General features: G+C 37.4%; 2 protein-coding genes across 4 annotated transcripts; both read left to right on the top strand.

Moving 5' to 3' along the window:
• The first annotated feature begins 487 nt into the window (after positions 1–487).
• Positions 488–8708, top strand: zgc:66479 (uncharacterized protein LOC327541 homolog). 3 transcript variants are annotated; one of them, XM_044121013.1, is made up of 5 exons: positions 541–1063; positions 2574–3049; positions 3395–3452; positions 4439–5604; positions 6572–8708. In XM_044121013.1, the coding sequence occupies exons 1-4, from the start codon at positions 785–787 to the stop codon at positions 5597–5599; spliced, it is 1974 nt and encodes a 657-aa protein (XP_043976948.1). In that variant the 5' UTR covers positions 541–784; the 3' UTR covers positions 5600–5604; positions 6572–8708. The 3 variants fall into 3 exon arrangements, with proteins under 3 accessions (XP_043976937.1, XP_043976948.1, XP_043976927.1); XM_044120992.1 differs by having other exon boundaries at positions 6518–8708; XM_044121002.1 differs by having other exon boundaries at positions 488–1063; positions 4439–8708.
• Positions 8709–9809: 1101 nt separating this feature from the next.
• Positions 9810–15146, top strand: LOC122844655 (protein phosphatase 1 regulatory subunit 12B-like). The gene is made up of 6 exons (XM_044140381.1): positions 9810–9866; positions 11004–11094; positions 11181–11381; positions 11491–11599; positions 13880–14090; positions 15086–15146. The coding sequence occupies exons 1-6, from the start codon at positions 9847–9849 to the stop codon at positions 15144–15146; spliced, it is 693 nt and encodes a 230-aa protein (XP_043996316.1). The 5' UTR covers positions 9810–9846.
• The last annotated feature ends 37 nt before the right edge of the window (positions 15147–15183 follow it).

The raw sequence follows: 15183 nt of genomic DNA, 5'->3' as shown, positions 1-15183 counted from the left end.
TGACATGAGTATGACATATCAAAAGTAATATTGTGTTAGCCTTGTGTTAGCCTTTCTCCGCTCTGTGATCTACACTGTATATTGCTCCAAAGCCTGTGTGGCTCAGAGTCCCATACATCAGATGGCAGCTGATATGTATCAGACATTATTTTTGCTTAAACCTGTAAGAGGCCTTCATATTTTAATTGACTAAATTTATATTGAAAATGAAAAATACTTGGAATTTAGGACTAAAACCAATCCTGTTTCAGTCCAAATACTGTGATTTACACTAAATTTTAAAAGGTCCTTCAAAATAAAATATGACAAACCAATGGGAAAACAGTCTGTTCACAGTTATTACTAATGAAGATTAAAATATTATATATTTTTTCAGCAGTGCAGTAATTTTTTTAGCATGAACTCAAGAGAATAAATGTCTACTTTCAAAGGTCATAGAGCTCGCATGGTTGTGCTCATAAATAGCGCCATACTCACCGTGAGCAGCGCACGTGGCGGGCTACCGTGACGGGGGGTCAGCCACTCCCAGTGCCAACCAGGCCTCACGCCCCCTCTTCATTCCGAACTGACAAAATCACACCGCTCTGTCACGCCTCCTTTTCTTCATCCGACTCCTCTGTGTAGCTTATCGGTTCCGCCGCGGCAATTAGCCCCGGTCCGTTTTCACGGTGTCTGAAGGTAATCAGGGCTGTCACCGCGGCTCGTCTCTGTTTGACCCGCAGGCTGTTTGGATATCACCTCTGTGCCTGACTGGAACATAGTGTCCTTGACATAAAGGGGAAGAATGACAGCCAAGCACCGAAAAGGGAAAAGCAACCACAAACAAGAGGATAACTTTTTTAAAAGTGAGCTCTTGGAAACAGAAGTTCGCCCTGGTGGGAACAGCCACACTCCTCTGCTGGTTTTAGTTTCGGTCGTTGTGATCGGCTGGGTCGCCGGTGCATGTTTTTTTTTCCAGCAGCACCTAACTTTAACTGACCTGACAGACAACGTTATGGGCATTCAGGTGAAAATAGCCAAACTGCAGTCTTCTCACGAGGAGCTGAGGCTGTCAAATACAAAGGTAAAAACTTAATATAGTTAAAGTCTCTGCTGGAGCCCTGCTTGCAGACCTGATCCGACTTGCCTTTAATAATGACCTATTTAATGAATGAACTGCTGTTTAAAATAAATGTTTCTGAAAATAGAAGAACAGCCCTTAGGCCACATACAAGCTTTAAGCTTCAGTGAAGAAAGCTAAAATATCTAGGACTGTATCAAGTTTCAAAATGCCGGGAGTTTAGGTGAGCACAAAACGCTATTTCCAACATACATGCAGCTGTTGTTGTTTGTTTGAGACCAATATGAAGACTACGCAATTTTGACCAGACTCTTTATCAAATCTTTAAAAATAACAATAATTGAAATAATTTTACTACATTATTAAACAGAACAACAAACCTAAAGCAGGGCAGAAGATGCACAAACTTCATAAACAATACAGCAATGTGCCAAGACTATATTTAGATAGGGATTTTTGATACCAAACAATATTGTTTGAAAACCTGTGTGCAGAATGTGTGTGTAACAACTAGTCAGAAAGTTGGGAAATAAAATATTTTGTATTATTAAAATAATACGGAGTGTCAGAATATGCATATATAAGGTAGTAAGAATCTACCAGCTCTGTTGTGTCATGGCTGCCAAGGGCTATATTTCACTAGTATGAGAAGTCCAAAGGAAAGACCTCTCTGTGGAAACTTTGCAGGCATGAGGCTTAGTCTTTTCAGCGAGTCATCTCTGTATGAACAGACTTGGGAATATGCACATTTTCAGGTACATGTTCATCCATGTTTTCAAAAATTGGAAAGTTTGTTTTACCATGACCCAGATGGTCTCTATGAACCAGTTTTTAACAGTAAGCTGAATACATTACAGCAAGGCTGCTCTTTTTAATCCTTTTGAAAAGTCAAACTTTTCAAAGCACATTCTGGATTAGAAAATTTGGTGAACTTTCTGGAAAACTTGGAGACATACACATTGTAAATCTAATTTTGCAGATCATGCTAGATGGCAACATAAGATGCCAAAGGCAGACTTTAAAATGTCTTATTTAGACATTTTATTTTTGTTTCAGGAGTTCATCTGAAATCAGGTTTACCTCTAGAGTTGTTTTGGTCTCATACACACTCATTGTGACATCACCTCTGGTCCCAATGAAACAAATTATTGATCAGGGCAGTTTAAAGCTCCTTTATAGTTACAATAAATTACTTAACAATTTAACACACATAAACAGTAAATATGAACTTTTTTTGGACATACCTAAAACTTATTTTGAATGGGTCTGAATTTGTGATCTGGTACAAATCTGTTTTAAAGTCTTCAAACAAAAGTTTAAAGTGGCATATCTGTCTGTCTTTTTTTTGCTGAGTTGGGGTTACATTATCTCAGCTCATAACCTAGAATTTTTTACAATTCTCTAAAACCTTCAACTGTTCTCAACTCTCTTCTCATTTCATTAACATTCTTTTCAGCTAAGGTGGTTGATGAAACTTAATGTTTAATGTTTAAGACTATGTGTCTCATTACAGCAACATGTTTCAGAGAATGTGAACACACGACTGGCTTCGTTGGAGGAGTCTTATGCACTGACTCAGAAACAGGTGGGCATGGCCTTGGCTACGGCTGAGCAGCTGAAGACGTCCGACCTCCCTGCTCAGGTGCTGTCTTTGCACACTGAGATGAAAACCCGTCTGGCAGAAGTGCAGCAAGCCACCGTGTCTCTGGAGCAACTGAGCCAGTTGCAGAGCATGCTGACGGGGAAGAGCGTGGAGTTTGAGGACATCAGGTTGCAGATGGAGGGCTTGGCTGCTCTGAGCAGTGAACTGTCCCACAAGGTTGAGGACTTGTCTTTGAACTTTGCTGAAGCTGAATCAAAGATGGAAGAAAAGATTGCCCAGATTACCACAATGACTGCTACCTTGGATGGACAGACCAGTGAGGTGTTGAAACTGAAAAATCAACTGGACACTTATCAGGCACAGCTGGTGGAAACGGCTAATCTCAGGTAAATTCTGGATAAAAAGTGCAGCTTTTAGAGAAGTTGAGAAATCTGCTTCCTTTCTCTCTCCCAGAACCTTGTCGACTTAGTCACAGCCTTCTTTTGCTATCACAGTGCATGATTCACTTATTTCGCTAGTCCAGTGTTAGTAGGCTTTGTATTCATGTTGTGAGGCTGCCCTGATCTGTGTAAGCACCTCTGTGGTGCAGAAGAGTTTTGAAGTTGATTTGCTCGCCTTACTTTATCGTGTTTGTTAAATGAGCACTTTTGGAAAATGACATTTTATGATTCAGTGTTGTCTATTATCACCAACACTGACAAGTCTGATAATGGAATTCTTGGATCTTTCAGAGCGTTCCTTGAAAGTAAAGAGTCACAGCTGTCCCTGAAGGCCAGTGAAGAGGAGCAGGTAAGCACAGTATTCCAGAGTGGATAAATATAGCTTGCCTGCTATTTTCAAGATTCTCATCTTAGGAACACAGAGACATAATACTCAAGTAACCATTAGACAAGCCAATGTGCTTCTGTGGTTCTCCTTTTTCAGCCTTATTTGGCACTGATGTTGTTCCCTGAAAAACATATTCATACCCTTGAGCTTTTACTATTTGTCACCTCACAGTCACAAACGTCAGTGCACTATTGGGATTTTTGATCGTAGACCAACACTAAGTGGTGCATAATGGCCAGAAATAAACAGGGTTTTCCAACATTTTACTCATGCTCTTCTTTAATATGGCTTTCATGGAAAAATAGAAATATTTGCTGAACAAACACCATAAATGGTTCCATTTGTAGTTTGTGACAATGTAAGGACACAGCAAATCTTTGAAGTAACCTTTGAACTTAAGTTGTAATTGAAGAAAGAAATATTGTTCTGCAAACAATAGACTTGAGGGATACATAGAAATTGCACATCACACTTTATTTGTAAAGAAAAAAAAAGGGATAAAATGGATATTCTTAAGGGGTCCAAATACATTTTACGAGTACCTTTTGTCTGTACAAGCAAACACAGTGTTGTTTTAAATTGGAGATGAATCAGATTCTTGCTCGTATAAACATGCACAGATAACCAATTTAGCAAATTTTACAGTTCCAGAAACGGTTGGCTTTTAGCAGATTAACCTTGAGAATTATGCTTGAACAGGCTTGACTCGCACAGAGACATCTTCCATGGTCTCCTTACTATTTCTGTACTCAGCCTGTAGGGAGACGTTAATGAGATTTTTATGTCATTAATTTGAGTAAAATAATTGCTTGGCATGGCTTCACATTCAAACTACAGTCAAATATAATTTCTGAGTCACTACAATCCCATCTTATTGGCCAGGTGTTTAGGTGCTACTGCTCTGCAGACTTGTCATCTGAAGTAACACTGCTTTTGTCTTGTCTTAGGTGGTAGACCGAATACAGCCTCCTGCCGAGTATCGTGAAAGGAAAGAGGCAGATGACGCTGAGGAAAAAGCGGTGGCTGAGGATGAAGAGGTAACTGATGATGAAGAAGAATTGGCTGCAGCTGATGATGAAAAAGATGAAGAGGTGGCTGAAGCTGCTGTGGAGGAAACGGCAATTGCAGAATCTGAGGAGGAAGAAGACATTATGGAAGTTGAAAACGACCAGGTAGCTGAAGCAAATGAGGAACAAGTAGATAATGCTGGCACAAGTGAAGAAGAAAAAGAGCCTGCAGAACTTGATGAGGAGCAAATAGGGGAAACAGAACCTGATGAAGAAGAAAAGGTAGTTGCAGAACATGATGAGGAAGAAAAGGCAGTTGCAGAACATGATGAGGAAGAAGGGCAGGCTGCAGGACACAATGAGGAAGAAGAGGAGGCTGCAGAACACGATGAGGAAGAAGGGCAGGCTGCAGAACACGATGAGGAAGAAGAGGAGGCTGCAGAACACGATGAGGAAGAAGAGGAAGCTGCCAAACCTGAGGATCAAGAGGAGGCTACCAAAATTGAGGAGCAATTGGAGAATGTTGTCAAATCTGAGGAGCAAGTAGAAGAGGCTGCTGAATCTGAAACTGAACACCAGGCACTTGCTGAGGAAGAGGAAGCTCCCACAACTGAGGAAACAGAAGAGGCACCTGGAGAGGAAGACACAGAAAAAACTCCAGAAGATGCACTTCTAGCAGCTGAAGATGGACAGGAACTGTCTTCACAAAAAGAATCAGGAGCGTATTTGCAACAGGAAGAATATGCAGCAGCTGATCAACAATATTCATCTCCTGTGGAGCAGAAAGACAGAGAGATGGAAGAAACTGCTACTGAAGAGGAGGGAAATGACACGGAGCGTGAAGAGTTGGAAGAGGAGGGAAATGACACGGAGCATGAAGAGTTGATTGCTGGGTCAGAAAGCAAGACAGATTATGAAGAAAACATTCAGGAGGAATCAACAGCCCTAGAGGAGAAACGAGAGGCAGAGACAGAGGAGGATAAAAATGGCAAAATAAAAGAGATGACTGAAGAACACCAAGATCTACCAGCTGAAGAGGAGCCACAGGAGGCAGATGAGGACGAGTTATTGGAAGAATTTGCTTTTCTAGAAAATAAATGAAGCAAGTAAGAAAACCAGTTTTGTGTTCGATAAATTAATTTATTGGCCTCAGTGCATTGAAAATCCAATGTCTTGTAATATTATTCACTCCTTCAACATGTTCATATTTATCATGTTTGGTGTCCAAATTAATTGTTTTATGTGACGGACCAACACAGAGTACAGTTGAATGTGAATTAGAAGGGAATAAATATGAGGCTTTCAAAATAATATTTTGACAAGTATGCTATTGTTTTATTACATTTAAGAATCTTCTTAAGTCAATCTACAAATTAAAAGTTTTGTACTAGCACTTTGGAAAAATTACTCAAGCACATTCAGATTTTCAGCTTTTTTTGGAAACCACTGAAGTCTTTAAACAGCAATTCTGAGATCTGGCCTTATCTCATCCTTTGTATTTGGCTCCGTCCATCTTCCCATGAACTCTGACCAGCTTCCCTGAACCCGCTGAAAGAAAAACATCCCCACAGCACCATGAAACAGGGTTTTACAATGACTTTCCTTCAAAAATGTCATGTTTTACTTTTGTCTTCATGATGCTTTTTATTCACCGGAGTTCTCTAACAGACCTCTGATACCTTCACAGAGCAGCTGTAATATTATCAAGATTAAATTGGATAAAAGTGAGTATTTATTTAATAGATGATCCCTGGAAGGAGTTACTTTACCTGGATGTACTTTGGCTATATTGGAGTAAAGGGAATATAAATGCAAGGTCACCCTTTTAATTTTCAATTTTTTTGTACAATATTGAAAACCTTGTTTTGTTTTTGTTGGTCTGTCACTTAAAATTGACTAAAATGACAAACAATGAAAATGTTTGGGTGTGAATATGTTGTGGTAAGACAGACACTGAGACTACTTTTGATTAGATGCCCCTTCTGTTACATTTCTTATGTAATTTGATCTTTGTTACAGGGCATGGCTGATAATTCTTTGTTTTTTTGTTGTTTTTTTGTTGGTATGCTGAAGAAATCCACCAAGAAGAATGGGAACTTTACAGACTGTCTACACTATGACAAAATGCAGGTTTTTTTGTTTTGTTTTGTTTGATGGCAGATGATGTTTGGAAGGCAGACCAAATCAGAGTGCACTGAAAAGATGAAATTTAGTTGATTTTTTTTTTATGTTTACCTCTCAATAACATTGTCAAAAGCCTTAATTCATAACAGATACCTTTTCAAAGAAAATGATCCACTCTTCATAAGTCCCACTTTTGGCATCATGTCTCTGCACAAACTGAAAGATTTAACCAAGTAACATAAGAAGCTTTTTCAGTGCAGTAAAATCCCATGCGGCTTTCTCTCGGTAATTCAGCTGACAAAATGGGAATCATCTATTATCAATCAATCAATGAAATTTTATTTGCATAGCACATTTCAGCATCAAGGCATTTCAAAGTGCTTTACATCATATCAAACACAGAAACACAATGCAACATAAAATCAAAATCAAAACACGACAATAAGTCAAGTTCCATCAGTAAATTTGTAATTGATTATGTTTCAAATACAATTCTTAACAGTTTGGTTTTTCGTCGAGTTTGCATCCATAAAAGGTTTACCTGTTACACTCTTACTGTGTTATATAGAAGAAAGTACCTATTGCTTTTTTTATTCCCACTCAAGCTCTCAATCACACAGTTTAAAACGATGTAAACAGCCTGTGTTTACATCCTATTGTATGGATTTATTACACACAGCATCATGTTTTGCAAGCATTTATTTCTGCTATTTTTTTATGATTATGGCTTACAGCTAATGAGAACTCAAAATCAAATCCTATGTCCTGATTACACTTGTTGGAATCTCCGCACAAACTCTTTAATGGGTTTGCATCACTGTCCTCTCAAGACCATTTCTCATGTTGTTTGTGCACCTTTTTTTAACCACACATCTTTCTTTTTATTCAGTTGTCCTTTAATAACCATTCATATATGAAGACAGTGTTAATTTTTTATGCTGCATTAATACATTGCATTCTGTGAGCAGTCAGCTTCATCATTATTTTTGGATGCTTTCTTGCGGAGAGAGGTAATGGCTGCTGAACTCCTATCAAGACAGCAGTCTTCACTTTGTGATTGCATATGTCAAACAGTGCCCTTAGCGCAACATTACTGTGCTAAAACCTTTTTTGTCACAGCTCATATGTGAAATATATGTATATTTTTTCTTTCTGAAATTGAATTTGGGTTCCCAACCCAAACCATCAAACTTAACAGAATTAAATGCTTGAAAAATATCATTGAAATTAGTCTAATAAAATAGTGGAATTGATTGTAAAGTTTTGACATTGAAATGAAATATTTTACTAAGATGTATATGTATAATTCAAGCTAGATTTATATACTCAAGATGGTAAAAGACAAAATAGATCAATTTATTTCTTCATCAGTATTTTATAACTTCATATTCATAATTTAGTTTACTATACAATGGGAGGATTTACTCTCAGAGTGAATACTGTTTCATACAGCCTTTAAATGGCACATTGAAGAAGCTCAGGGACAAATCATTCTTTACATAGATAGCTAAACGGTCACCGCTGAACTATAGCAACATTATGATGCCTAACATTAAACACACTTGGGAAAAAAAGAGCCCAAGGTTTTGAACAAATTTTGGTGTGGAAATGAGCTTGTATGAAGCCAGTGCCAGTTTGGCTTCATACAAACTGGCACTGGTATGAAGCACTGGTATTTGTTTTGGTGTATCGTCACCAAAAAAAATGGTGACGATACATCAACTAGGTTAACTACTTCAATTTGCTGTGTCATAACCTTATAGTGTCAGACATTAATTAAAAATATGTCCTGGGTAATAATATTTAACGGAATACGAAACGATGGTTTTCATGGTTCCTTTGATTGCAGTCACAAATCTCATCTGCTGTATGTGTATTGGAAGTAAAGCCACATCAGACTTTTTCAGAACTCTCCAGGAAAAGCCTATTGATACTGTGAATCCTCACATGACAGTTATTTGCTGCACACTGTAATAAGGTCAAAATATGTTACTTTGTAAATTTTTACTAAATCTGTCTGTACTGTTTTCCTTTGATATGTCGGTACCCCCTGTTGTTAAAATAAACCATCTTTCCTTTCCTTTTATATACTCGATGTAGTGCTGTTCTATCACATTCATGTACTGAACTTATTGATATCGGCTTCTCAGTACATAGTAAAGAGTGTCTCATCTGAACATTAACACTTGGACTTGGGTTTTGGAGGTCCATTTTCCCAAGCTAATATGTTCTGAGGTTCCTCCAAACATTGGTCTCTTAATTATGAAAAAGGTGAAAATATTTTTTTAGACCTCTGAAAGCTGGTAACACTTATTCAACACAGATTTTGGAGTTACTTGTTTGGAAATCTAGAGTTGTTTGAAAATTTTACAAATACTGTCTATGACCTGAGCAAAGCCACCAGTTTCCTCTTTGACTCCATAGTAAGCTTATATTGTTTTAATTAGCCAAGCAGATGCTTTCAAACAAATCCTCAGTACAGGAAACGAGATGTGGTCAGCCATAGCTACAAGAAGTTGACAGCATTTGAAGAGACGACATTGTTACTGGAGCTTAATCTGTTCTAACCAAGGTACTGGTCATTTTGGAAGTGGGGTTATGTGTATGTATATGATGTACATATCTACTGCTAAATATGGTTGATTATCCATCCATGGATATATAATTGAACATATATAATTGAGTATGCTACTACAAAATCTAAACACTACCCCTGTTTAATATATTATAAACCCTATTTAGTAGCTTTATATATATATATATATATATATATATATATATATATATATATATATATATATATATATATATATATATATATATATATATATATATATATATATATATATATATATATATATATATATATATATATATATATATAAAACTATGCTTTGTTTTTATTTTTCTCCAAGTCAAGTGAGCATCAAAGAATATTTTATATTCTTTTAGTTTTTACTTTTAGTTTTCCTTAGCTAATTCCCTGCAGGCTCTCTGTACAAATCTGCCCTACTGCTTGCATTTTGAAGTACACTTGCTTGTATCAGCTGCTCTTAGACAGAAAGCATAAATTGATTGTGTATGCATCATCCAGACAGGAAGCCTCTCTCCCTTTCTCTCTCCTCATTGTGTAGCCTGCTGCGGATAGTCATTTTCTCCAGCCTCTCCCTCTCATCACTGCTGCACTATCTCCATGCCTTAGTCTCTGACCTTCTACAGGAACCATGCAAGCTTTTGTTTCCAGGTACGTTTCAAAAAGTCTGAGTCATTCTGTTTTATTCCTGGGTTATTGTGTAAACAATGTCACTTTCAGACTTTCAAAAGGCCTAAAGCTCTTTGTCATCAAGTTCATTATCTTAATGTAGTAATTACACTTTTTACTGGTACTGATGGGCTTTCTTTGTAAATAGGAATTGTTGGCTTAAGGCTGCACATTCTTAATTAGTTCTAAATATGAAGCTTAAGGGAAGCAGTTTTTGGTACTATGTTGATGTCAGCCAGGGAACCTGTGTACAGTTAGTCTATCCATATCGAAAGCGTTTTTTCCCTTTACAACACTATCTGCTGCTGAACAGCTTTGTGAAATCTCTGTCTGGATTCGTAGTGACTCTGGAGCTGAATGATCAATAACTGTAAAAGTGAAGCAGAGGAGTGGCTAAATGCTCGGTGGGTAAAACACAACCGCAGCTTGTGCTTTTTCAGCTCTTTTCTAGTGTCTGTGAAGTCAGTGGCACATAATGTGCTTATCTCTGAAGAGCTGCTGTCAATGCTGAGCTCCCAGTTTATGTAGAATTTACAAAGATAACAGTAGACATATTTCTAAATGAAGAAATAAATAGGAGTTACTTTTTCAGCAGGAGGATGCATTTCAATAGTTATTGTGCCAAAAAAAATACACTTTCTCCTTGATCTTTTTCAATTTTTTTCCATCTTAAACCTCAATGATAGACCAAGACTTTGTATTCATCCCACTTGTAGAAGTTTTGCTAGTATTAGTACTGTCTTATTATGGGATATGTTTCTTACAGATTTGCACATCAAGAGACTGAAAATGTTGCTCAGTCTTGTTTGCCAAATATTTCCAGCTTAGCCAGATTGGGTGGAGAACATTTTTGAACAGCAGTTTTCAAGTCTTATCAAAAATTTGCGGTTAGAGTTACATTTGGATTTTGACTGGATGATTATAACTTGTGACATGGATGAGAAACGTAACAATTTCACATTGAAAAGCCTTTGCTGGCATATTTCAACTGGAGTTATAGTTATCTTGTTTTTTAATTACATATGTTGGGGTTACTTTCAGAAACGCATCCTAAATCTATTGTCTCTTCTACAGTTGTACTTTCTTTTCTATCTACATCTGTCTACTTATTTTTGTCAGGTCGTATCTGGCTCCTGTGAAGGATGAAGAAGCAGAATCTCAGAGGAAAGCAAAGTCCCGCCATGCCCGGCAAACTCGCAGGTCAACACAGGTATAAACTGAGTGCTTCACAAGCTCTGGCTTTAATAGATTGTGTTTGACTGCTGACAGACACGAAGCTGTGTGGATATCCCGCAGGGTGTGACTCTCACAGACCTGAAAGAGGCTCAGATGAGCTACAGCCTGTCTCATCAAGACAGAGAGAAAGAGGAAGAAAGCACTCAAGGAAACAGGCTGTGTCTGAGAAGAGGCTTTGCAGATGACACAGGAGATCAGATTAGCCTGACTGAGTCCAAAGAAACATCTGAGTTTACTCTGAAGTGGACCCAAATAGACAAGGTAACCAGAAATCACAACTACTGAGCTATTTGCTGCAGTAGTTTATTTGTACATTTTATGATATTTGGAGTTTCTTAATATATTTTATATTACTTTCTTACTTATTTAGGAGGGGAACATTGAGAACAGGTTAGAGACTGTTCCAGAATCTCCAAACCTGTCGAATCTGTCTGCATCTGGATACCATGGTTTCCCTCAAAGCAATAGCTTCTTCAGAGGTACAATTGATGTTATTATTTTTTTTTTAGCTTTGCTGTTTTTTCGTGACACATGGGGTCACAAATATTTATGGAAAATGAAATGATATGTTCATATTACCAATATTAGGGACCAATTGAAAAGGGTGAATCAAAATTTGTAATGATTTCTTTAAACCTCATTAATATCTTGTCATAAAGTGGTAACCTGTTCTGTCATGTAGGTCTTAAATCCTTCACAGCATTTGATACCATGGAGAAAGGATGGAGAGATAATTTAAATCAAATCACAGCAGTCACATAAATATTTACTGCAAACATTTGATATATATTTATAACTAATTTTAGATTGTATTTTATTCAGTCTTTTAGATATTCAAATTTGGATTTTTGACATTGTGATTTAATTCAACTAAAGGAATTCCTCTACTTAATGTTCATGTTCCTTTCAACTTTAGGTTTAATATTTTTATCTATAATGGATTTATGGAGGAATTCCACCTCTCTGATGTCACATTCTCACATTCTCCTTTTTCAGTGGTTCAAATCTAGGACAAGGCATGGCAAGCTTATCTGTATAGCACAGTTCAACAACAATGCAATTCAAAGTGATTTACATGATGGAAACATGTAAATAAATTAGCTAACCATAACTTTACCTTGGATGTCTGGCTTTGGTTTGCTTTAGTAGGATTGCTCTCCAGGTGACTAAAATAATTGAGACAGTCCTTCTGTCTCAATTATTTTATATTACTTTCTTACATTCAAAAACTAAATCAATGTATTTCAGTGATGGGAGATAAAATGCATTTATATAGTGCTCTTCTAGTCCTACTGGACACTTGCGGTGCTTTTTATCCACTGCTCAAACATACAAAGACACACTATTTTGCTGATTGGTAGAGAATGTGAAGTTTAGTGTATTCCCTAAGGACATTTTGACATGCAGTTAGGGGAAACTGAGAATGAACTTACCAGCTACCAATTACCAGGCGATTTCTCTTCCATGTTGTTCCACAGATGCCTCAATAAAAAGAGAATTGTCTTAGTTTGTGGTGTGTCTGTGCTCTAAATAAATTCCTCAACTTCAGCTGCTGGTGTTTCATCAGCAAGCTGCATTGTCCATGTTTTAGAATTATGGAATCATGGTCTATTTTTGTGGCTCAATAAATTTTGCAGTTAATCTAATTTGCATCAGATTATGAGCCTGTTTGTGTACAATACTTTTATTTTTCATATTTTCTGAAACAAGTTTAACTGAGTTAACTGTCTGTTCATAGAATGCTCCTCATGCTTTCTTGTTAAGATGCATTTTCTAGGAGTTTAATCTTGTCTATTTTTGTGAATGTTATTGTTATGAATGTTCTGTGTTGTGCTTTGATAATGATGGGGCTAATTTGATTAGCTGTGAGAAGGAAAGGGAATTTGAGAATTTTCTACAGTGGAGCTGCCTTTGATATACAAGGACACGAGATCCTAGTATGCTTCTAAACTGTCCCTGCAATTTACATGTGAAACCTTGTGGTCACTATGATCTGTATAATGCAGCAGTATATGGGTAGGGACCTAACTTTTGTCGTGGTGATGAAGAATGAGGTCAGCCAAAAGGGTAACCTTTTGATTTACTGGACTGTCTACATTCTGACCCTCACCTATGGCCATGAGATATGGATCACGAATGAAAGCACTAGATCTTGGATACAAAACAGCGAAATGAGTTTCATCGTTTGGCCAACTGTTCTTGGGATCCCGAATGATGAATCTCAGCGATAAGACAATGTACTTCATCATCGGGGGCAAAGACATTAACTACTTCTCCTCACCAAAAAACGGTTTCCTGTGTTGAGTGGGGCATCAGATAAGGATGCTTCCCAGGTGGATTTATTTTGAAGATTCTTCAAGTATGCCTCCTAGGAGAGCAGAATATCTGGGTTTTCTTCCTAGTCTTGTTACCACGGTGACGCAATGTTGAATTAGGATGGATGCATTTTTACCTTAAGCTCACATTCTTGTTAAATTGTGACTTCCATGTATCATAGATACTTGAAACAGCAAAATTTCAATTGCCTTAATAGGCATACCCTACATGTTAATGTTACTACACGTCCACAGCATGCAAGACAAACAACAAAATTTACAAGATACATCCTGATGTCATTTTTGGTCTAGGGTATTCTCGAGTCATTAACTAATTCTGTTTGTGCAAAATTTATTTAGATTTATTTCATAAAATGGGCCAAAGAACTCCAGCAGCCCAAAATTTTGTTGAATGAAATGCTGTGAATACATTTTTATGTGCAGTTGGTGAAACAACGTGGAGAGATGAAAACCAGAATCCAGTTGAAGACGCAGCACAGCTCACATTTTCTACGGAGCTCCAGCAAAGATACCTGTGCTGTGATGCCAAGGCCACAGAGGTGTGTGAAAATCCTTCATCAGATTTCACTTTTACTCCATCCTGCAACCAGGAGAAAGATGAGTTGAGTGTTATTTTACCACTAGATGGAGCCAAGTACATTTGTTTTTCTTGATAATTTTTCCAGAATTTTTAGCAGCCATTAAATATATTTGTTGTGTCTACATGCTGTCATTGCACAAATGATCAAAATATTGCAACATATAATATTTCTAATAATCTCTAGAGGATATGTTTCTCTTTTTTCACAGACACACAAAATCTATTCTGAAAAAGATCTAATTGTATTACCATCATTCTTCTAACATTCTGTTTCATCCTCCTTCAAAGCTACAATTTTCTTAGATCTGTGATGCAACATTTTTGTAATTTTTGGTAACATGTGTTGTAAGATTTATCTAACTAGAAAAGCTGGTTATTATCTTGTTGGCAGACAAAGCAGGAGAACCAGCCTCCCACTCCCTCTAAGTCACTTTGCTTCTTCACATCACATGGCTGAGGTATCTCAACATTCCATACCTTATTGGGCAAAACTGGGATACTCTCTGCTTGGTCTTAGCTTTGAATTCAGAACGATTTACTTTATTTCTTTCACTTTTTGACTGATACCGTTTTCTCTCCACCTGCCTACGTTACTTGAAACAACCTTCACTGAATTCACTCTCTTACGTCCTCAGCAATGTTCAGTTCATTTAAGTAAAAGATATAGAGCTATGTGTTTTGATATTTTACATATTGGCATTTTATTTTAGTTCTTTCCAATAAATCGGCCTCTATTGGAGAGGAGATAGGCAAGAAAGTGGAAAATGAGAGAGGGGGAAGACACACGGCAAAGGTCATTAGGCCGGGATTCGAACTTGTGACGTGGGTGGTGCTTTTCAGCAGCACACACTTATTGGTATTTTCCTTAACAAAGAAACTGATCATGGGTTTCTTGTAAGCAATGCGTCATGACTGTCAAGTGTATTTTGCTTGAGCTGAGTCCAGCTCCGAACTTCAGCTGTCCCAGCTTCTGGAATCTGAAACAGAGATCTACTGGTAACATGAGAGCATTACCAAGTGAACTATATCTGTCTGTGATAATCATCCAGAGCGGTGAGGATCCATGACAGGCCGCCTATTACCGGAGCCAACCTCTACATGACTCTTTGATGATATGAACAGATTTTCCACTGATTTAACGAGTCTG

This window comes from Gambusia affinis, linkage group LG01, assembly GCF_019740435.1.
Source record: "Gambusia affinis linkage group LG01, SWU_Gaff_1.0, whole genome shotgun sequence".
NCBI classification, from domain to species: domain Eukaryota; kingdom Metazoa; phylum Chordata; class Actinopteri; order Cyprinodontiformes; family Poeciliidae; genus Gambusia; species Gambusia affinis.
This window is presented reverse-complemented; position numbering and strand designations above follow the sequence as displayed.